This window comes from Corapipo altera, unplaced genomic scaffold (genome assembly GCF_003945725.1).
Source record: "Corapipo altera isolate COAL_440 unplaced genomic scaffold, ASM394572v1 112, whole genome shotgun sequence".
Taxonomy (NCBI): Eukaryota; Metazoa; Chordata; class Aves; order Passeriformes; family Pipridae; genus Corapipo; species Corapipo altera.
Window position 1 is genome coordinate 4,350,041 of NW_020884899.1, and position 22,477 is coordinate 4,372,517.

The following is a 22,477-nucleotide window of genomic DNA, read 5'->3' on the forward strand; positions in this document are numbered from 1 at the left end:
CGTAACACAGAACCCAGGACTGCCTTTACAGAACAGTGTAATAGCTAGTAATGTAATTAAAGTAGTTTAATATCTGTGGTGATTTTTTTGCCCTCACTTCAGTGTCGCTGCTTATCCTAACCTTACTCCACACCACTATGGGCACTTCATCCTATTTTTCCAGTCTCTTCTTTCTTCTTTTTTTGACAGTTTTTGTCTGTAAAAAGCTGTTGTTTCCCTCTCGGTTGCATAAGCATTCCGGCTTTTCCCTCAGATAGCCCGGCTCATGACCTGTCCTTCCACTGCACTGCTTGGTTTCCTCTTCCAGCTCTGGGACCACAGTTGGTTATGTGATACTAATGTGCCGTGGCCTCCTTTAATAACCTCATGTTTCTTTTTGAAGGCGCGATTACCTTAAATGATGCTAATTCTGATCCTTTCTTTCCCCCGTAAAGGAAACGGCAACAGTGTAAAAGTTCTAGGGCGGCAGCAGCAGTTGTAGGAAGCTGTCTGGAGGATGTGTTACCGCACTGCCCTTGTGTACCTCCAATCAGCGGTCATGAATGGAGGTTCTGGAAAGCATATCACCTCCATGGTCAAGCCCTTAAAAGGCTACAGATGAGTCCAAGTGCTGCTGTAGTAGCATAGATATTTCCTGTTTATTTCGGTCGTTTGGATGTGGGCCATGGGAGTAGAAGGCATTTATTTAATCGCTCGCAGAGGCTGCCTGCGAGGCTCGTCTGCATGTCCAGCCTTCTGAGCACCTTTCAGCCCTAGGAATCTGCTATTCCTTTTTCACCTTCATGGATATTTTATGATTCCGTGCCCTGATCGTCCAACCAAAGCTACCAATAATACTAGACCAGCTCCAGGCCACAGTAGGATGACAAGTTACAGCTGCCATAAGTCTTCCAGTAGAAAAATAGACCTGCCTAGCTATACGTGGAGTTTGGTCATAATCCAAATATGTTTACTTGTGGATGGAGGCAAGTTTCAGTAGGCTGGAACCTCTAACCCGTGTGCCTCAGAGGAGCTGCATTTTCTATTTCCACCGTCTGCCTTTTGTGGACCTGGCTTGTACTAAGATAAAGACCATGATGCACCTTCACAAATCTGTTAAAAATACAATTAGGCTCACCAGCATGAAGAATACATTTGAGAAGTGAACCGAGACATTAACACATTAGCTGAGTAATTATTTCTACTTAGGAACTTTTTTTACAGAATGATTTTCTAACTCAGCCTGTGCTGCCTCAACAGAACCTGGTTTGCTGCAGCAAACCACTTTTCTGTAGCATGGCTTTTTCCTTTATCGCCAAATCTGCTCCAGTAAAGCAATGGGATTGCATTTATTTTCTCTTTGGAACAGGGGACATAGTCTCTAAATCTAAATCAGAATGACCCACGCATTCTTTCTCCCAGCTTTCATGTTGAACCATAATTGTTCAAATGGCACATTTAAAATTTTGGCGCAAGCTCAGACTTTCACTCGCCGCCTTTTTAAATCAGTCCCAGTGGCCAGCGGATACTGCGTAGCCCTACAAATGCATCCAAACATGCTGACTCCGAGGCTCCTTCCATTCTGAATGATCAGCGGTGCCATCTGTCTCTGTTTTGATTGGGGCTGGGCACATGTGTCCCAGCGAAACGCGGGCCAAAAAAAGGGAAGAGAAAGAGCCAGTGCCTGAATTTACTTCCCGCTTCTGTAAAGACATTGTTTGGTTCTGTGTTATGGAGGCGGGGGAGATGTGAAAGCAAAATGAATTTTTCTGTCATTAAATTCTTCAAGGAATCTTTACCCAAGTCCCTACTAAACGTGGCTTAAAATGCCTTCTTGCAGCGATAAGCTCTCCTCAGTGCTATTGTGACAGTGCATGCAAGTGTAAGAGAAATAATTCCTCTGTGGGGAAAAAGAGACAACATTTTTTTGGTTTGCATCAAGATGAAATTAGTCAGAAGCAAACTCTGAATTTGGCAGGCAGATGCCAGTATTAACAAGTTGTGCAAGCAAGTATAAAATAGAGGCGCTCGTGACTGAGAGCGCCTCAGTGTTGTGTGTGTGTGCCCTTGCATGCACCCCGCTCCAAATTCACAACTTAGAACACGGAAATTGGAATGGGGAACATTGCATTATTCATAACTTGGCAACCAGAAGCCAGGGCAGTTTGCCAGAGTAAACTATTCTCTATAATTACAGGTGAAGCAACATTCTTTAATATCTTACAATACAAAAACATACATTAATCAAGGAAAGAGAGCTTTTTTTCCTAGAGGACAATAAATTAGCATCCTTGCCAATTTCCTCAATACATGTGACAATGTTTTACAGGATTATAAGTCAGCCTCTTTAAAGAAGGTTAGTCTAAAAACAAATAAACCCAATAAATGAGATTTTTAGCTAAATAAAAGGGAAGCCAGCTCCTAAAGCATTGATGTCTTGCCAGAAGATTTGCTTTTAGCACTGGCAATCTTGCAGACTGAGGGTCTAAACTTCACTTGGTGTGATTTGACATGGCTCTACTGTAAACAGCTTTGCTGGGCAGTTTTTTACAGCAAGGGAGCTGGCCCCTTCTGCTGTAACCAGCTCATCTAGTGAAATAAAATCTCAGTACATTGTGCCAATCCAGTAGCCCACATGTTGTGGGGTGATTCGCAGTCAATCTGCCACCAACCTGACACTGGGCTTCTTTCAGACAGTTAAGATACTGAAAATGCCTGTGTCTGTTTCCTTTTAAAGCCACCTGTCACTTTTCTTTTTAAAAACTTTCTTATCAGTGTGTTTTACTTGTTAGTAACAATGGGGGGGTTTTTTTAGCTTCATGTTATGTTCTTGCACTCCAGTAAGTGTAAAGGCCTTTGAGTCTGTGGATCTCCCACTGACTTCAGTGGTGCTCACCCACATCTGCCAAAATAAAGTCCCTGTATCCTTAGCTCTAGCACTTACTGCAAGTGATGCTTGCTAAATGGAAAGAGGGGGGCAAAATTCTTTTGTCACTTTGAAAACAGAAGCAATTCTTATCACAAAACAGGTAAAGGTGTTTATAGCTAGTGTTTAAAACTCAGACAGCGAGGGAGTTGTGTTGAAGGCAACGTATGAGTGAGAGCTGAGACAGCATCACTGTGCTCTGCTGTTCCAGAGTGCTACCAGTGTCACAGAGCTGTGCACAGCATGTTACAGACTAATAAAACAGGGTCTCTTCTATGAAAAAGTTGCCCTTTTACCCAAATGTAAATTGGCTCTGAGAGAAGGCTTGCGATTACATGATTGTGCACTGATGTTGGGGTCATTTTTTGGATCTTTTTATCAAGACTTGAAGATTTGTGCCCCACAAAGTGAGGACTGCAGCAGGCTTTCTCTCCTGTGGTGTAGTAGTGGTTATGATAATTGTCATCTACGGTCGTGGTTGGATATGGCCAGGGGCAGTTTCTCTGCTCCTGGAATCTTACTTAACTTGACTCTGCCGTCAAAGCATCGACCAGTCTGTTTCTAATATTTATGGTATGTAAGCTGCTAGTGACCCGACCTCTGCCCTTGGTGCAGGGAGGTGGCATGTATGTTCTGCTGGGATCAGGTTCTCCACTTTGTACAGGGGAAGATAAAGGCTTTGTTTAAAAATAAATACATCACTCTTGGGTTTGTAAGTGGTACTGTACATTTTCCTCTCTGCCAGTCTGTGTTTACAGGCGTAGGAAAGCAAAAATAAATGTATGAGGAAGAGAGAAGAAGGTCAGAATATCAAGTGTCAAAAGTAGCCCATGAAATTTTATTGGTAGTGCATTTAATCAGTGCTAAGCGTTTTTTACAAGGTACATACAAACAGTGGAATTGTAAAAATTTATGGAATGCTGTGTACAGTGTGGCCGTTTATGAAGAAAGGAAAATTTATATCCAGTTGAAATAAACCAAAGGGGAATGTTTTATGGAGACGCCTCAACAGCAGGATACATCAAGTTAGGTCTAGATAAGGTGAGGATGGAGTATTTGCGGGGGTTTGCTGATCTGTGAGGTGTTTTTCTGCTTCTTCAGCAGCTAATGCTTTGCATCTTTCTGTGGCTCTCAGACAGGCAGGATGCTGGATGCAGTGGCTGTGTGGTGTTTGTGTTTTTCTGTACAACAGAAAGGAAACACAAGTGAACAGCTGCTGCTGGTATCTGTGGTACAGGGCTCTCGCTCTTGGGCTCGTTCCAGTACAACAGTTTCTTGAGCAGCCCTTAATATCCAGCTGGGAAGGGTTAACTGAAGCCAATCACTCTGACATCAGCATTTTTTTGTTTCCTTTTTGGTCCAGTATTTTGTTGATGATAAAGCACAGACTTAGTCAATTGAGAGATTCCAGAGCTGCAGAATCAGAGATAATTTAATTAACGGAATTGCCTGTGATTGCCCACTGGGACAGCGGGTAGGAATTGCTCGATTTAATTTGGAGAAACAAAGATCACATGCATGCTAATGTTTAACAAATAACCAGTGTTTGGGTTAAAGTTTTTTTGCAAAGAGGGGGGCAGCCATTTCCCAGGGGAGATTTCCCAGGAGGTGATTGCTTCCTAACAGCTCAAAGCTACTGATAGGTCTTTTCTCCTCCTCCATGGTAGTTTTGTGCACTTCTTCTGGCCTTTTACCTAAACAAAGCAAGGATTTGCTCCAAGAAATAAAATTTGTTCTTATTTTCAGTGCTCAGGGGAAAATGCTGTGAGTAGTAGAAAAATGTGTGTTGGGCATAAAGACTGAAAATTACCACATGCTGTCTTGCCCAGTCTCACAGACTTGCTCCTTGGTACCCAGCATCCTCAGCTGTGTCTGCCACGTTGTGGAAGAGTTAACCACGAAGTCCAGAGAGAAGTACAAGACCCAGCTTCCTCCACGAGGAGCCCTCCCTTCTTCTTTTTGCTCTTGTATAAATGTTCTCTCGCAGTGGTGGTGTAGGTTCACAACGAGTCTCTGTCATGGATGTGCCCTCTTGGTACAGCCTCAGCCAGGCAGGACAACTGAGGTGTCAGGGAGGCCACTTGCACCTGCTGGAGAAGCGTCAGCGCTGGTTCTCAAGGTATTGCTCTTGGCAGCAGTCGTGCTCAGCAGGTCTCTCTGGAGGCTGATAAATGACGTTATCCAAACACGTCAAATCGGAGCGCTGAGGCACAAAATTGTTGAGAGTCCTCCTGCATCCAGCACGAGGTCAAGGCAAAGCAGAGAGCCAGTTCCTTCTTCCCTGTAATTCCCTCTGCCTCACTTGGCAGGGTGACTTGTACACAGCCTTGCCCTGTCCATGGAGCTTGGCTTTCTGACCCTCGCTCCACCCTGGCGTTACCCTGTAAAAATACTGCCCAAGGCTGCTCCCAGCTGTGTCTGGGCAAGCACACACGAGGTGTGCACACAAGAGGGAAGCCTGAGGGAGTTCCCAAGATTGCTGCTGCAGGAAGAGTTGCTCCTAAGCGATGCTTATCTTTAGGATACAAGCAGCAGGTTGACGGTAAAATGTCACTAAATGGAATGGCATGTGTCCCAAGTGTGCTGGCCACCACAGGAGCCAGACACATGGGAAGTGACTCTGGTCTTTATTCCATCCCTGGAGGTAGTTTCAGTTTCCTTTATTTACTAATGTTCTCCCTATTTCCCTTGACCTCATTTCCTCTGGCTTTTCGGAAGCAACCATGCAATTATCGCTCACTTTGGGTTGACCCTTGGCTGCCACGTCCCTTGTTGCTGCTGCTCTGAGAGGTTTTCCTGAAATCTCAAGTGCAAAATACTCACTTGTGGCCAAAACTCCTATCTCTCTCGTGAGTTAGGAGCTGTGTCTTCAGCAACTGTGCCGTCTGTCCTGTGAGCACACTTGGCAGGGAGAACATGGAGTTTAAATTCTGTCACAGCTGAGCTTTGATCAGCGCTGGGAGATACTGCGGTGGCTAAAGCTCCCTCTCTTACCAATGCACCCCAGTCTTGTTAATAAATGTATATTTAACAATGTCTGGAGCGTATGAAGTGATAATAACTAAATCAATACCTCCCACATTGATTGTCCAGGATCCCTACAGCGTGACGCACGCAGCGGTGCGGTAATTTTCCAGCTAACTAGCACCCTGATCTACAGCCCTCCTATTGATTGGCCATTGTATCAAGCAGCCTCTGAGCATTATTGCTTATGCCTCTATTCAGCCTCCTTTTCTGATTCATTCGTTTATTACTGGACAGGTGCGATTATCTCAGAGACTTTCCAAAATTGGCCGATGAGGGTCAACCATTTAGATTTCTATAAACAAGCCATTTTCTATCTCCTCTAGTTGTTGCAGTGGCAAATTTTTCCTATTCAGGCTTTGACTGTTACTGGGGTTGAATGGGTGTTTGCTTGTATCTGCTCAAGGAATCAGCTTTTCCCTTTTCTCGCTGAGTCACCCACCCATCAGAGGAGGACAGATAGCTCCACAGATGGTAAAAGGAGAATATAGCAACAGTTGAGGTTCTGCTTGCCACCTGCTCTGGGCAGGAGTCACACTCACTGCCTTTACACCTCCATTGCCCTTGTGCATGCAGTAAGGAGAAATGGATTCCAGGAAGTCAAATTCAACTTCAGCCTTCACCCAGTATCAGTTTGTTGGTGAGCCAGACTGGAAGACAAACAATTTTCTCAACCAGCAATAATCTTCAAGCTATAAATAAATAATTCTGTTTCTTCCTTAGACAAAACTAACACCTTTCTAGACTTCCTTTGAAAATGCTAGCAACTCTTCCTTGAGGGTGAGAACTCAAGCTGGGATATGGTAATAATTCATACCAATGGGTAGGAGCAAGTGGGTGTTTCACAGCAGGGAAGGCTGTCTCCTACTGAAGCTCTTTCATCTTGCTCCAGAGAATATTTATTGATTCTAAGACTTGAATCCACAGTCTTCCTGTCCCCAGACAGTCCTTACCCACTAGGCTATCATGGGACATGTGTACTTATTTGCCTTTTTCTTGCAGTTTTGAAATGGTTACCATTTTCTAGCAACTGTCACTTCCCATGAATCTCCTTCTGATGAAGATCTCCTCCGGTAGCTCGTGCAGAGCATGTCTGATCTGCACAAAGGCAGGAGTGAAGCTGAAGGAGCTTTATAACACTAGTACTTAACCATACGCACTTGAGCAGCTCCACTTTCTTCTGAAGTGTCATAATTAGAAAAATCATCCAAGATCTCTTTGACTAGCTCTTTTACCAAAGGCTTGGGAAAAGCCAGCAGAATCACCTCATGGGAGATACCCCGGGTCCCTCCTGGCGTGCCATCGACAGGTGACTAATGAACAGAAGAGTTGAGTGGGTGTGTGCAGTGAGAGAGCTGAGACTGCAGCTCACTTTGCTGGTTGTAGTAATTCCACTAGACCCATGTTTTAACCACCTGTTGGTGAATCATCCTCTAAAAAGGTAGAACACATGGGTGCCACTGTGGGTTATATTTTGATTGATGATGCAGCTTCTGACGGCAAAATACTCTTCAGGTTCTTCTGAGCTGGACTCTACTTGGACAGACCTGAAATTCACTGACATAAATGAAAATTGTTGTTTTGTTTTTATTCACAAGAGTGAAAGCCTTTATGTCAATGCTCTAAACCTTTTCTGGAGAATGCTTGAGGGCCCCTCCTTATGCCTGCACTGTGTAGAAATCAGGTTTTGCAGCATGCCAGTGACACATCCTTGTCTATAATGCTCCCTGCATCTCATTTGCTAAGCATTGCTGTCTGCCCTTGCTTTTAGGTTGGCAAGTTGTTCTTTTCACCAGCCTTGCAGAACCATGAAAATACACTTGCCTGCCCTCAGCACAGCTCCTGTGACAAAAGAGAGAATGCTGCCCATCAAAAATGACCCTAGGAAATGGGAAAGCAGATTGTGAAGCTGCCTTTATAACCACCCTGTTGACAGTGTTCAGTGCTGTTGGTTTCTCCTTTTTTTCAGTATTAGAACCCAAAAAACTAGGGCTTTCATTAATATGAAAGCATTGTGTTGATCCTGTGTAATGAGCTGATGTTGCATTACATGAGGTTGATGTCCAGCAAAGGCCTCCATTCTCTGAGGGGAAGAGCAGCTCCTCTTGCCCACAAAAAGTTATCTCAGCAGCTTTAAAGCAAGCAACATACAGAACTTTGCCTCAAGCATGTGATCCTAAGTAATCTCTTAAGGGAGACAAGAAAAAAGGCAGAAAGCAAACAAAAAAACCCCAGCAGAAATACTTGTTCTTTAAATGTCTGTATCTTGTGGAAATTTGCTCTGTATCAAGCTGCCAAGCATCAGTTGTGTTCTTTGGTGATGTGTTTGGAAGTGTTTAGTAGGACACTTTAAAGAGTTCACAGTGGGCTTTTCAGGAATTCTGCTTTACCCCAAAGCGGATATATTAGTTTGAGTATTATGCCATTTCCTGTGCAGTACCTGTTGTGGGATCCTTTTTCCCCCAAACTCTTAAGAGTCTTGTGTGCTCAGTGATGCTCACGCTCCATCATCTTTTGCAGAATTACAGAAGACTCTGCAGTGACAACATTTGAAGCGTTAAAGGCTCGTGTCCGTGAGTTAGAAAGGCAGCTTTCCCGTGGGGACCGCTATAAATGTCTCATTTGCATGGTGAGTAGCACTCCACTTGTGGTAATGAATCAGAAATGTCTTGGTATCTTTGCTGAGGAGGGGATAAGCTTTTCTCCTTTTTTCAGGCAGAATATAGGAGAGCTCATCACCAATTAGCCTTCCAAATGAAGGTGGTCTTAGCAACCAAATTTCCGTATGCATTACATTGCTCTTGTGGTATTTGCAGCTGTCCATCTATATCAGGGAAAAAAGTTCCAACTTTTTTAATAGGAAGACTTTGAGCCTTCCTATAGAACACTACCAAATATCAAGCATCCTCTTCCTGCATGTGCACATTTGCATGCATAGGAGAGAGTAGAATCTGTGATCAGAGAGCCACTTTCTCTCATTTGGGGAACAGGAATGTTGCCTGAGCATTCAAAAGTTGTTGATGCCCTGCTTGCTCTGTGCTGATGCTGTGGCTCTCCTAAAGAAGGGCAGCAGCTCCCTCTGATGGTCCGAGCCTGCAGGGCTCTGCATCTCCTGTTGGGTTTCTGTTCTGCTCAGATCAGGAGAACATTCTGCTTGGTGGAGAGCTCCCTCTGCAACTTCATCTGGATGCAGGGGGTTCTCTCTCCCAGCCAGCTCACAGCTTGTAGATGTGGGAGTGCAGCCCTTGCCATTCATCCCACACAAAGAACAACAACTTACTCTTGCTGCTAATTTCCAGAGGTTTCTTAGGAATGACAGAAGATACTCACGTGTCTGCTGAAAGAGAAGCAGTATTCTTGGGACGTAGTTAAGCTGTTCCTGCAGAGCTGTGAATTGTGATAAGGGTTGATCTTGCCCTGTCACTGGTTTTTGTATGATCTGGTGACCTTTCTGATGAGAATAATGGCAGGTGGCCACAGCAACTTCAGATGCTTTTGCGATAACTGTGCTGAGCCAGGTCACCACTTGAGTGGATTATGGGCTTTCCAACAGGAGTTCTGGGAAGCCAAGAAAAGGGACTGCAGGAGACTTTCAGCCTCTTCTGTACAAACATTACAAAAATGCAACTTACATATTACACAAAACACGAGGCAGTGTTACCCACAAAGAGAGGCATTGTGATGGGGTTGGGAGTGAAGAATCAGTAGATCCCTGCTGTGGAAATAACCTGTTTGCTTCTTCTCCTCAGGACTCCTACACAATGCCCCTGACTTCCATTCAGTGCTGGCATGTGCACTGTGAAGAATGCTGGCTGCGGACTCTGGTGAGGCTCTTGACTACTTTCTTGTTGACTTACAGCCTTTCCCCTCTCTTCTTTGATACTTTTAGATCACCACAGGGAAAGGTGCTTTTTGCTTTATTTTAGATAATGTGAGTGCTGTGCCTGCAGACTGCCCAAACCTTGCTGTGTAACACCCCACTCTAGCTTTGACTTGAGTGAGTTTTGTTTGAGTTGTTGTGACCAAAGTGCTGTCCTGCCCCTTGCTTGTTGCTCCACTACTTGTGGGCACAGCCATGGCTCGTTGAAGAGCTCTGTGCCAGGGACTACCTTGCCTTACAGTAATTTCCTGTGGGGCGTCCATGCAGAGAGGTAAAGCTGTGAGAATGGAGGCCAAATCCCCTGAGATTTCATGGAATGGGTAGCTTCTGAGAAATGTAATATTCCCCCGAAGCAAAGGAAATCATCTTCAGGAGAAGAGGATATGGAAGGGAGCTTTTATGAATATGGATCTGTATTTTTTAGATTATTTGAAATAGCACTGTGTAGTTTTCAAGCATATGCCATCCTGTTTAGAAGTTTGGGGACTACCTTGAACACAGAATAGGTGACCCAGTAGAGCAGCAATTTATACATTTATTAAAGGACATCAGGTTAAAATTTGTTATTTAATGAAGTGTTTTCTTTTCCTGTGTTTAAACCGTGGGTTTTATAATCAGCCTTTAATGTCCCCTCTGCAGCTGATTTTCAAACTTTCATTTTGCTTAAGTTAGGGAGTGGAAAATAGCTGTGCTTTCTAGTTCTCCTGTTAGCAAGATGATACAGTGTTGGGTTGCAAAAAATGTAAGGGAGTGCCACTCCTAAAAACTTGTTCCTGTAAGGCATTACTCTACTTTATAGAACACGTTGTGTGCTTGGAATTACGATTAAGCTGATCATGCTCCTTTAAATCCTGCCTTTTAAAAGTCTTGTCCAAGAAAAGTTACCAGGATGGTGAAGTGCCTGTGGGCTTGAGTACTAATAGCAACTCAATAACTTGGCTATCCCTCGGGCTGTATTTTATAGCTCTTCAGCTACACCCCGTCACTATTTAGTTTATACAAGCTTTTGTAAACATTTTAGCAGCATGTTATAAAAGACACGTATGTGGGCACGTAGCTGTGAGGTGTTTGGATGAATGTGTACTCTACCACCTTTGCTAAGTGAAGAGTAATCTTGTCCTTCAGCAGTGCTGCAAGCGCAGGATAAAACACTAACATACTTTTCATTTTCTTTACTCTGAAGTCTTTGTCTTCTCCCCTTCCCGCCAGTCTCAAGTCACCTTCTAAATCTGTGGCACCAATTTCAGGCTGCTCTGAGACTCAGCAGCAACTTAGTTCAACTTCAGTCAGGCCCCTTTGTGTCATGTTCAGCAGTCAGGGCTGCTCATGAGAACGGGGAAACTCGCTCCAGGTGCTCAGGGATTAGCATTTTCCTTGCAGACTGGGAGCCATCTCCGCCTAGAATTCCATGAGAAAGGTGGGGATGAAGCTGGCTGTGTGTGATCTGCACATGGCTCTTTTGCTGACCAGGCAGGCAGGATGGGAATAGTCCAGCAAGACATCATGTTAAGACTTGGCACTTGCATAGGGGAAGCAATTAATAAGTGACTACTCATGTGTTCCCCAGTCCTAGTCTCTCCCTGCAGCCCCCAATTTATTAAACCAGGCCTTTTCACAAGGCATGCTTGCACTCCCTCTCCCATCTCAAAAAAAATCTCCCAGCCTGTGTTCGCATGTTTCTAATGTAACCATTAAAATGTAGCCTGAAGACAGCAATAAAAACCCTGGAACGCCTTGGTGCTTTTGTGTCTTGATCAAAGTCAATGTGTGTAATCTCGTTAAGACTGCCCTCCTTCCCCCCCTCCTTTTTTATGAATTTAATGGCATACAGCAGCTGGGCTCAGTGTTTAATGCTTACCAACCTGCATTGTTCTAATTAAGGTATCTCCTTTTATTTCGGGCACAAAAGAGACTCTTGTTTTTTTTAACAAGCGAGGAGCTGTGGGATAGTGTGTGTAATAATCGCTGCTGTTACCTTTCCCTGGGTATAAAGCTGGCTCCCCAGTGGGGCTGGGAGGAGGGAGCCTGCGCGTGCAGCACACATGGAAAGACTTGGCTGGGGGAGAGGGGCAGCATTTTTCTTCTGTTGTGCAATAAACAATTTGTTGGAGTTAATAGGAGTTGGGGCGGGCAGGTTGTGTTGGGCTTCCGGCCCCTTTTGAACATTCTGGAGATCTGCCATCCCTGCTGGTGAAAAGTCCCCTTTTCTCCTCTATCCCTGTGGTTCGTGTGCCCAGCCAAGATCTAATATGAAATTAGAGTGTGAGTGTGTCTGAGAGAGTGAGGATCATGTACTGAACAAGGCCCTGGAACTGAGGGTTCAGAGAGCCTGGGGGCACTTCTAAACCCCTGCAGGGCATTGAACACAGGGTGAAATTTGATGCTCACATCTGTCTGTGGACCTAAGGTTTAAACACTTTCTAGGATATGATACTACAACGATCTGAGCATCTCTAGTATCCTCTGACTTTGGTGGTGTCAAACCACAGCCATGAGCTTGCTAGTCCCTACTTGCTAGTTGTCTGGGACTCAACACAGTGACATTTTTCATTCACCTACCCTGCATGCTGAGAACTAATTGATATCTTAAAGTTATGCAAAAACTGGGACACGGGCCTGGAGTAACTTATCTGTGATCCCTTTTGGAAAGCCTTGAAAATATGTGCAGATTCTTCAAAGACAGGAAAGGAAATGATGTTGCAGGAGCAAGGCTTAGCCTGGGCAGCAGGAGGTGGGTTCATTTCCCTGAACAGACATTGTCCTTGTGGCAGGTGTCTGTCCTCAGCTGGTTGTCCTCAGCCCCAAGTCACTGGGGATGAATCTCCCTGTGGTACAATCTGCCCCTTCTCCATCTTTCCCAATTAACTGAGAGTTAACACTAGTACAGCTACTAGTGTGTGGGATTTGTATTTTCCTTCTCTTGGGAAGGGTGCTCTAACAGTAGAGATGGGCCATCTGCTTTGCTGGGGAGGTTTGGAACCTCCTCCCTCTAAGGTTTGTGAGAACAGGTTTGATGTGTGTCTGTCTGCAGTAATTCAAGTTGAGGTGATATTTGCCAGGGGAGTGGGTTGGTGAGTTCTTGACGTCCCTCTGAGCTGTAATTCTGTGATCTCCCAAACCCTGGTATCTTTCTTTACGAAGTAAATGTAATTAGAAGCTAAGTCAGGCTGTTGTTTGCCAGTGATGGGGCTGTTTTGTGGGTGCAGGGGCTGAAAGAGGACAGGTTTATTTGAGCAGATGCAGTTTACTGAGTTTCCCCCATCACCTCTACAGCCAGAGCCAGCATTTCCCGTGGGTGTTTGCTGACTCTAGGTTTGTGCTTGCTTGCCTTAGGCTTATTTGAAAATGACAACTGCAAGAACAGGAAGAAAACCACTTCTAAAAAGCCTTCTTCATCATAGAATGCTTCCAGGGGATCCATCAATAGATATGTGTGCTCTGCAGTTGACACACTTATACCTTTGCTGGTTTACTGTGTTCTTAGCTTTGCCACTTCAATACCCATGTGGGCTGGAGTAGTTTTGTACAGAACAGCACAGATACAGAGCAATCTTTCTGGGTGATTCCTGGGTGATTCCAGCAGCACAGGGACCTTCTGAGTCAGCAGCTGCATGGAGGATGCTGCATGATGATCGTTCATGATGCTCCTGTGTGCAGTGAGGTTCTTTGGTCATTTATTAACATTTTTTCAGCTCTGGCCTGTGGGAGTGAGCTCCACCCTTTGAGGAGGCTCTGTGAAAAAAGTTGTTCTCCTGGTGGTTTAACCCCAGTACCTGACAGCTGGAGGGTACCCCACAATGGCAGTGGGGAGTAGCTGCTTCTCAGGGAATTAGCATTTGCAGAGAAGATGCTGCCACTTCATGTGAAGGCATGGGTGGGAGAGAGGGCTGTCACCTTGGCTGAGAATTGGATGTTGGCATTCTGTTCCTCTCCTGGCAGAAGCTGGCTCTTGGTTTGGGTCCCTCTTGCATCTCTCTATTTTGATTTTACTTCCTCTGCTTGCTCTGTGTGTGTGTGTGTGTCTCTTTATTCTCTGTGCCTGGTACCATATTGTGCTTGGAAATTGCCCATTTTTAGACCCACAGGACAGCAGGAACTGCCTAAAATCCTTCCTTTTGAGTTTCCCTGCTTTAGCCAATTTATAGCAGACGTCACACCATTTTTTTTTAAGAGGCAACTTTAAGACAAACTCCTCCAATCCTTCCTGGCACCATGTAAGCCCTAACGACTTTTCAACATCTCAACTCTCGTTAATGTATTTTTCAAACTACTACCCCAAGTGATTAGCCTGTATTGTGGATCAATCACTTGCCAAATTTTAATTAAGAAAGGAGGAGAAAAAATAAACTCCATCCTGGTTCCAGCACCATTTCTTTGCTTTGTAACAGCCCTGGAGCAAACTTCTTGCAGCAGAGTTTTATAAACCCCTCAAAACTGGGGTTTATAATGGAAAAGCTGAGGTGGCCTTTACTCTAGCACACACAGCTATAACACATCAAGGCTTTTCCATGTAGCTATGATGAAAGGAGCAGAAGGACCTGGAAAAAAAGAAAGAAAGAAATGGCCGACAGGTGGGACTTATTATTCCACAGCATTTTTATTTCAAGGGAAAAGTTTAGTAACCCCAGCTGGCAGGTGAGCAGTGGGGGAGCAAACGCTTTTTCATTGTGCCTGTGCCAGCATGTGTGTGTGTACAAGCTTATGTGCTTCTCCACAAGAGAGGAGAGCCTAAACTCTGGTGCTGATAAACGTTGTACACCTACTCCTGAAGTCAGATGTAAGGAACAAGGTTCTGAGCAATTTCAATCTGAAAAGAAAAAAGATCAGGACTTAGTTCTGAATTTAACACACGTGCTTTATGTGTGCAGAGGAGGACGGTTTTATTTCATAAAAAGAAAGAAAAATGCATCCCCAAGGGTCCAAAGTAATTATTTTTGCCTGAACTGTTAATACCAAGCATAAGTACTAGAGAGGCCCTGAGCCCAGCATGCCATGTGCAGCCTGTGCAGCACTCAGGCCAGGCTGCTGAAGGTCTCCAGCTTGCTGTTGTTCCCTCCAACGTACCCAGGCTTCAGAGCTCCAGCATGAGCTCCACTCCTCATGTGCAGGTGAAGCAACGTCCACCACTGCCCTAAATCAGTCTGTGATCACGTAGCTTTTGCAGAAAATAGGTCAAGCTCCATGTGTTTGGGTTGTGCTTTGTGGCGTGGTTGAAGAAACTTGAGGTGCCCGTGTGCAGCTCAGCCTCAGGTGGGAGAGTGGATCAAGCCATCAGCATGTGGTACAGAAAATAGATCTCAGGGTCAGAGATCCCAGGATATTCCAAGATAAATCCACCCATCTTCCCTTTCCCTGTGGTATAAAGGAACTACATACCTGACCTTGCTTTGCCATGGAAGAGAGCAGCAAAGCTGCAGTGGGTTGAATCAGGCTTGTTCTGCCATCCCTGTGGACTGATGGTGGAGGGCTGCTGCAGACCTGGTCAGAGTGGCTTTCCAGGAACCCAAACTTCCAAATTTTCCTGCAGTGAGCTGTCTAGTCTGTGTTAGGGAGGTTGCCTTTGCTAAGAGTCACACACAGCTGCCCTCAACTGTCTCAGTGCAGCTTCACATCCCAGAATGGAGCACCAGGTGCAGGAGAGTGAGGTGGCAGCAGCTGAGGTTGGCTTTTAGCAGAAGCAAACTCAAGGAGGTTCAGTGCTCCTCCCCACCCACCTGCAGGCAAATGTCTCTGACTTCCGTGGAGCTGAAAGAGCAGCTGAAGTCCTGTTGAGCATTGCACAAGGGCACTGAGGAGCAGGGGCCATGGTCTGAGGTGGCAGCAAGCACTGTCCATCCTTTGCGCCAGACTGAAGGCAGGCTGAGGTGTTCGATGGGTCAGAGCACTGGTCCTGCAGAAGGTACATTGTATCCTGGTCCACTTTCCAGGGAGGCAGGAGCTCCAGCTGCTTGGTTGGATGCTTTGCTGCCTTTTGTGTGTAAGCTGTGCCTGTCTCAGGAAAGAGAGCATGGACACAGATGTGGCCAGTAGTTCCATCTGGAATGGTTAACAACATGCTGTGAATTAATTCCTCAACACCTCCCTGCCACTTCCTTTGGGACCCTCCGGCTACAAAGATGATGCCAAGAGGGCAACCAGGTGCCTTGATGAAGGACCAGGGAACTGCATGGAACTGAGCAGGGACTCAGTTGAAATGGGCTATTTTGTGACATTTGCATCCAGATTAGTGAGCCCCTCCATGGGGGTGCTGCTGTGTATCCTGACCCACAGTGTCAGAAAGGGTAGATGTTTACATTTTTCTCTCCTTCGTATTGTTGGCACTGCAGCAAGTTTTTATGAGGATATGCAGGGTTAGAGCTTGTCCTTTCTGTGCGGGCACAGTGGGATGGTCCCTGCCCCAGAAGGCTGAAAATCTAAACAGACACAGTAGTTGTCCCAGATAACTAAAAGGATGTGCCCACAGGAATCAGCATCAGAGTTAGGGGCAACATCCAGACCACCAATGGTCCGTCCCACTGCCAGTCTGTCACTCACCCTGAGAGTGATTCCTAAGGTGTTTCGAGTGTCCATCATGTGTTTCATTCAACTCTAGCTCAACAAGACTTTGTGTGTGGCTGGTTCAAATCTCAGGTGCAAAGGCCCATGGTCCCCTCGTGTATCAGGGCAGCTGTTGAGCCACTATCAGCAAGGGCTGTCAAATGGCAGCCTGATTGTTCAGAAGTCCAAAGCTCAGGGAATAGCAAGTGTGTGAAGTCCATGTCTGCCAGGAATAACATGCACTGGGAGCAGGGAGGGGGCTGGTTCCAAACTAGTCTGCAGTAGTACTCAGTACTGCAGAGAAAACATGACTTACACCTCTTTGGAGGTGCACCCTTGTAAATTACTTGCACTCATATAAATTTTCTGTACCTGGGACTTTCTCCTCTAGATTCTCCTTAGCCTAAAGAACTTCCAGGGGAAAAGGCCCCTGTCCTGCCTCTGCAGTTGTTGTCACAGGGCAGAGAGGGCCTGTTCTAAGGGTGCTTGCCTTTTGTAAGCAGCAATGCCACCTCCTCTGCTAGGGATGTACCCAAGTGCAGGTAGCAGTACCGAAGCAGTGCCCTGCCCTGGTGCTGCACTCACTGCTGCAGGCACTGCAAGAAGCTCTGCTCAGGGAGGGCATCCCAATTTCCTGTGCTGCTAGTGCTGTAGATGGGAGGCTGCCTCACAGCAGAGCCATCTTTCTGTCATTTTTCCCATCAGTTGTCTGTCACATCTGCCAATCTAATGATGACTGGCTTAGGTTGACCCCGATTCTGAGGCTTGTTAACACCTCTTGCTGTCAGGCTCTGTAATAGATGGCACATCAGCCCTTGTTTTGTTTCATGTAGCGTTCATGTCGGCCACCCATTACCCCACCCCAGCTCACATCACAGTTTGCTGGTTTCAGCTCACCTTGGCAGAAGAGACTCATCTCTGCAGCATCTGTGTGAGCTGGGGGGACAGGACCAGGGTTTCCTTCGTGCCAGCAGCTCGTGGGCTTTTGCAGGATGGCCAAGGCAGTGCCCCATCGTGCTGCCCTGAAAGGGATGGTCCAAGCCCACCATGAACCAGCTCAGGCATGAGAACCTGCTGAAAACTTAACTTGTTCCAGCTGGGTTGATTTTCTACCTGTTCAGGCACCTGAACTGGCTCATCGAGGGCTGCAGGTGAGTGAGAGAAACAGAAAGGAGCAGATCTCCCTGGCAGCCAGTGGTGCCAAGTTTGGTGACACACATTGGCTCTGGGTTTCAGCCCCCCCAGAGCTCCTGCTTGCCCAGCAGCCTCATGCTGGGGACTAGAACAGGATAAGGGGCTTTCAGGGCAGGCAAGAAAGTCGCTGGTTGGGGCTCCCCCTTCTCACAGCTTGTGCCCACTGTTGGGAGGGGACAGCCCTCGCTGGAGGGGAAGGGGGGTGACGCTGCTGCTCCTGTGAGGTTGCAGGCCCAGGGCAGGGCCGTGTGGGTTGTCCTTCGTGCTCTCACACTTTTTGTCTTCATCTGCTGCTTGCAGGGTGCCAAGAAGCTCTGTCCCCAGTGCAACACCATCACGTCTCCCGGAGACCTTCGGCGCATCTACTTATGAAGGACCCGGCGGTGGGGCGGGACCCAGCTCATCACACCCAGGGGGAGAAGAACGACCGCAACAAAAAAAAGACGTTTTAAAATTTAAAGAAAAAAAAAAATCAAAAAACAAACCAGAGACTCCAGACATGGACTCGAGGATACAGGAGCAGTGGGGAGCCTCGGCTGCCAGGTCCCGCAAGTTGAGACCTCCTTCAGCATCTGCAGCGGGCAAAACCAAACCCTTTGTTGTGAAGCCCCCTTTTTTAAAACCAGTGTTCCCCATCACCCATTCCCTGGAGCTGGCTTTGCATTGTGGATGGCTCGTGAGCCGTCCTTTGGACTGTGTTGTTGACCACTCTGCCCCCAGGAGACTGGGGAAGGGACCCTTGACAGAAAGATGTTAAATAACCTGTAACTTGTGTTCTTTGTTCAGTTTTGTTTTGTTTTGTTTTTATTTGTTTTGGTTTGGGTTTTGGTTTGGTTCTGTTTTGGTTTTTTGTGGTGTTCTAGTGATAACAAAAAGGTTTAAAGAAAAAAAAAACACACACAGGCAGAAATGAAGCACATGTAATATAGATTATATATGTTTACAATGTTGTGTATAAATGGGATAGACTCAAACATTACATACTAATAAGTTTCCCTTTCTTTTCTTTGGGTTGTATTTTTTTTAAAGAAGAAAAAAAATGAGCAGAGAACATTAAACCCATATTTTTCTTGGTTCAGCAAAGTTTTGGCATTAAAGTCATTAGTTTAAAAAAAGTATATATATACATATATATAATATAAATGGTTTAATGTTCTGTGGTGTATATTTCCTCATTCAGATATGAAGTTAACAGCTTTTAGTAATGGCTGTAGCATTGCCCATAACTTACAGAACTTATGGGGAGTAGAGGAGGTGGATTTTTGTCATTAGTTGTAGCTAATGGGGCTATTTATAATAGAATCGTTATCCCCGGAAAGACACAGCTTTTAACTCCTCACCGGGGGGCCGGGCAGGATGGAGGAATCTGGCTCAGCCCCTTTGCCTTTTCCAGCTGGGGAAGGGGCAAACGGTGTGGAGCTGGAAGGAGGGAGTCAGCTGGAGCCCTGCCTTCTCCTCGGGCTGGGAGTACCTGCTCGAGGGGTCCTGCTGATCCCCTCTGCCTCCTCCAAGGCTGTAGCACCTTCCCCTCCCCTGCCCGGCTTTGCTTTCCTCTCCTCCAGGCAGCATTTGCTGGCTGAGGATGCCTGGGCTGCTCAGGACGGTGGGGAGGTGGGGATGGCAGGGTACAGAGTGGTTGTGCTCGTGGCTTTGCCCAGAGAGCTGGGCCGGTTCCCTCACGGGTGTGGCTGCAGCAGGCCCGGTGCTGCCCAGCAGAGCTGTGCAAACCCTGCAGAGCCAGCCCTGCCCTGCACCCACATCCCGCAGCTCCCACCCTCCTACAGCCTGCTTTTTGCCCAAGAGGTTTTGGCACTAGGGTAGAGAGCTAAGCCAGCCCTGTCTCATCCACACCACCACCCCCCAGAGTGTCCAGCAGAGACATTTCCAGCTGAATCCAGAGGTCCCCCACAGCCCCAGCTTCTTCCACGCAGTCTCTCATGCTTGTCCTTGTCTCCCATATCCTCAACCTTAACCAAAGCTGCCATCTGGCCTGGTTTTTTGGTTTTGTTTCTTTTATTGTCAGGACCCAAGAAACAGATAACGACCCATTTCCCAAGACCTCGTGTTCTGAATTCTCCCAGCTCCACGCTGTGCATCCCTGCCCTAGCTCCCTGCAGCCAGAAGACAGGGAGATGGGGAAGCTCATCTCCCCTGCTCCTGAGGGGTCTTTCCAAGCAGATCCCACCTGGCAGCAAAACGTGGCTGGGGCATTTTAAGACAGTCTGGGAACAGTGGTGGATGAGGGGTTTGGAACTGGGCCACTGGGGTATTTCCAGAGAGGGAAAGGCTGGGGAGGCAGGATGTGGAGGGCAGGATGTGTTCCCTGCTCTGAGCTTGGTGCTGCTTTGCAGAGAACAGCTGCTGGCCTTGGCATCTCCTGAGTGAATTCAGAAGGATCCCACTGCATCCAAAAAAAAAAAAACCAAACCAAATTGAAGGAGCTGTTATTTGATAAGCATCTCATCAAAAGGTGACAATTCCTAATTGGGAGTTTCCCGGGTCTCCAAGCTCATAGCAGTGTGTGGCCTCTGAAACCAGAGAGCTGCAGCCTCCTGTGCTCAGGGACATGTACCTGCAGAGCTCCCAGGGACCAGAGGAAGCTGAGGGACCCTGGAGGGTCCTGACCCCACGAGGAGACTGCAGGCAGGACCTGCCCAGGGGGCTGTCACTGTTGGGTGACCCTGCACCCAGCAGCACTTGGGCAGGGGAAGGACAGGCACACACAGCTCGGGCTGGATTTGTGAAGGGAGAAAAACCTGGGGGGGATGTGGCTGAGCTGGGAGTGTGCTGGTGCTGAGGTCTCAGATTTGGACAGGGTGCAGCAGGTGGGTTTGAGAGACAGACAGGAAGGCAGGACAGGGCAGGACACCCCAAACCAGCCCTTCCTTGGAAATAGGCCCTGGGAGGGAGCCAGAATTTCTGGCAGGTGTTGTGGACCAGCCGTGTGCTCTATGTACGTATGTGTAAAACCATATGTAACTAGTCATTGGTTCTTTGTTTTGGGGGTTATTTTTTGTTTATTTTTTTTTTGTTTAAATTGTAAAGCCATCCCCTGTTTTCAAGGGGGGGAGCTGCTGGGGGAAGGCTGGGGAGAGAGGCACCCTGGTTTGTAACAGGCATCTGCCACTTCCCCTCTTCTGTAATGAGTTTAAATGATTTAAAAAGAAAAAGAAAAAAAAACCTGAAATATCAGAGTTACCTATCTTTGCCCAAAGAATCCCAGTTGCACAAAGCGATATTCCGGTGTGTCGATGATTGTGTGTCAGTGTATATTATACAAAGAGGTACTTGTCACTCCCGTTTGTAAACTACATTTGACATTAATTAAACAAGTATAAATCTTCTCAGGCTTTTTCCGCCTCTCTGTGTTTCCCTTTGCAGGCGAGAGGCAGCGGAGGAGACACCCCCCACCTCATGCCACAGCCCCTGGATGTGGGTAATGTCCCAAAGGGGAGTCCTGGTCCTGTCGGTGATGCAGGGACAGATGCAGGGGGATGCTGGGACACTCACCAGACCCCACCATGGATGGGTTGCCCCAACTGGTCTCCCCTCGTAGAGCCAGGAGGGCAGGGCGAAGGGCACCCCTCGGGGGACACCCCCATAATGAAGTCTCCTCGGCTGCATTAGCTGGGGGCAGGAGGCGCCCAGCCCCAACAGATCCATACATCCTGCATTAGGGGCCCCCAGTGCAGTGTAGGGTTACCCCTGGCACAGGGATGGGGCCGGGGGGGCAGAGGTCGGGTGGTTCCCCCCTGCACGCGGCTGGCGCCGACGCTTTCGGTTTACAAACATTTTGCAGATGGGTCGATGGGGTGTTTCCAACCCCCCCTCCCCACGGCTGCCACCCCAGGATGGTGGGAGGAGGCAGTGGGGATTTCAGAGACCTCTTTCCATCTGCTGGGGCAAGGGTAGGGAAAGGTGGGGGGGTGGAATTTAGCTGCTTTTTTGGCTGGCGAGGAGCAGCAGAGCATCTCAGCCACTCTCCAATCTGCTTTCGGCCCAAAGGAAGCCTGAGGCCAGGGTGAGGGGCTCTCCACCCACCCCGCAGCAGGCTGCTAATATTTTATTTAAAATATCTTTAGGAAGCGGAGGCCCGTGATGTATCGGATACATTGAGAAAATGCTAATGTGTAATAGCGTGTGTCAGGGGCCTCGTTCATCACCCCGCGCCGCCTTCTGGGGGATCCATATCTAATTAACAGTAATGAATGAGGGAGCCCACCTAATGACAGCCCGCCAGTTTGTTATGGAAATGAGGCAATCCCATTAGGCAAAACACTTAATTAAACAAACTGCTCGGAGTGTAGGCCAGTGCAGGATGGGCACAGGCCCTTTGGGGAACAAGGGGGGCCCTAGTACCCAGCCCCCCACATGCCAGGTCAGGGGCACAGAGGCTGCTGCAGCCCCTTAGAGCTGGGTCCCCATGGCCAACTCCAGCAGCAGCGGGTTGGGGAAGCTGAGGGGGACCCACTGGAGGGTCCCAGCTGGGGAGGGGGCAGCAGGGCAGTTCACATCCCCCTCTCATCTTCCCAGGACGTCAATGGGCACAGAGGCCAAACACAGATTTCCAATCAAACGTGTGTACTTGGCTCCTGCTCTATTGACACTGAAGCAAGAAGGGCTCAAGGTTAATTCCTTATCAATACGCTATTGTCAGCTCATTCATCACTTGGCAGGGGCTGCCCAAGCTCTCCCTGCCCCAGCCCCCAAGGGTTTGGGAGGGTGACTGAAAGAAGCCTTGCACACCTCTGCCCACCCAACTTGTCCCTGGCTGGTGGTGCTGGGGTGGGCTTGCAGCCATGTGAGGAGGCAGAAATGAGGGGATGGGGAGTCAAGTTCAAAGGGAAGTTGATGTCAGGCAGGCAGAGCAAGCACCTGGACGGTGAGCCCCTGCCTCCCTTGCCTGAGAGCAGGAGCTGTGTGTATGGTGAGCTGGA

At 47.4% G+C, this 22,477-nt stretch overlaps 1 protein-coding gene and 1 long non-coding RNA gene across 8 annotated transcripts in view; one reads left to right on the plus strand and one right to left on the minus strand.

Moving 5' to 3' along the window:
* Nucleotides 1-20,754, plus strand: part of RNF220 (ring finger protein 220) — a 212,779-nt gene extending 192,025 nt beyond the window's left edge. For all 7 annotated transcript variants that reach the window (XM_027649089.1, XM_027649085.1, XM_027649086.1 and 4 more), the window contains 3 exons: nt 8,450-8,558; nt 9,679-9,753; nt 17,841-20,754. In XM_027649089.1, coding sequence (XP_027504890.1) covers nt 8,450-8,558; nt 9,679-9,753; nt 17,841-17,912 — 256 coding nt within the window. In that variant the 3' untranslated portion in view covers nt 17,913-20,754. The remainder of the gene's footprint in view (nt 1-8,449; nt 8,559-9,678; nt 9,754-17,840) is intronic.
* On the minus strand, nt 13,841-17,829 carry LOC113949929. The gene is made up of 3 exons (XR_003528612.1): nt 17,244-17,829; nt 15,186-15,797; nt 13,841-15,054 (listed from the first exon to the last, which is right to left on the minus strand). It is a non-coding gene; the product is annotated as an uncharacterized LOC113949929 (long non-coding RNA).
* Nucleotides 20,755-22,477: the final 1,723 nt, after the last annotated feature.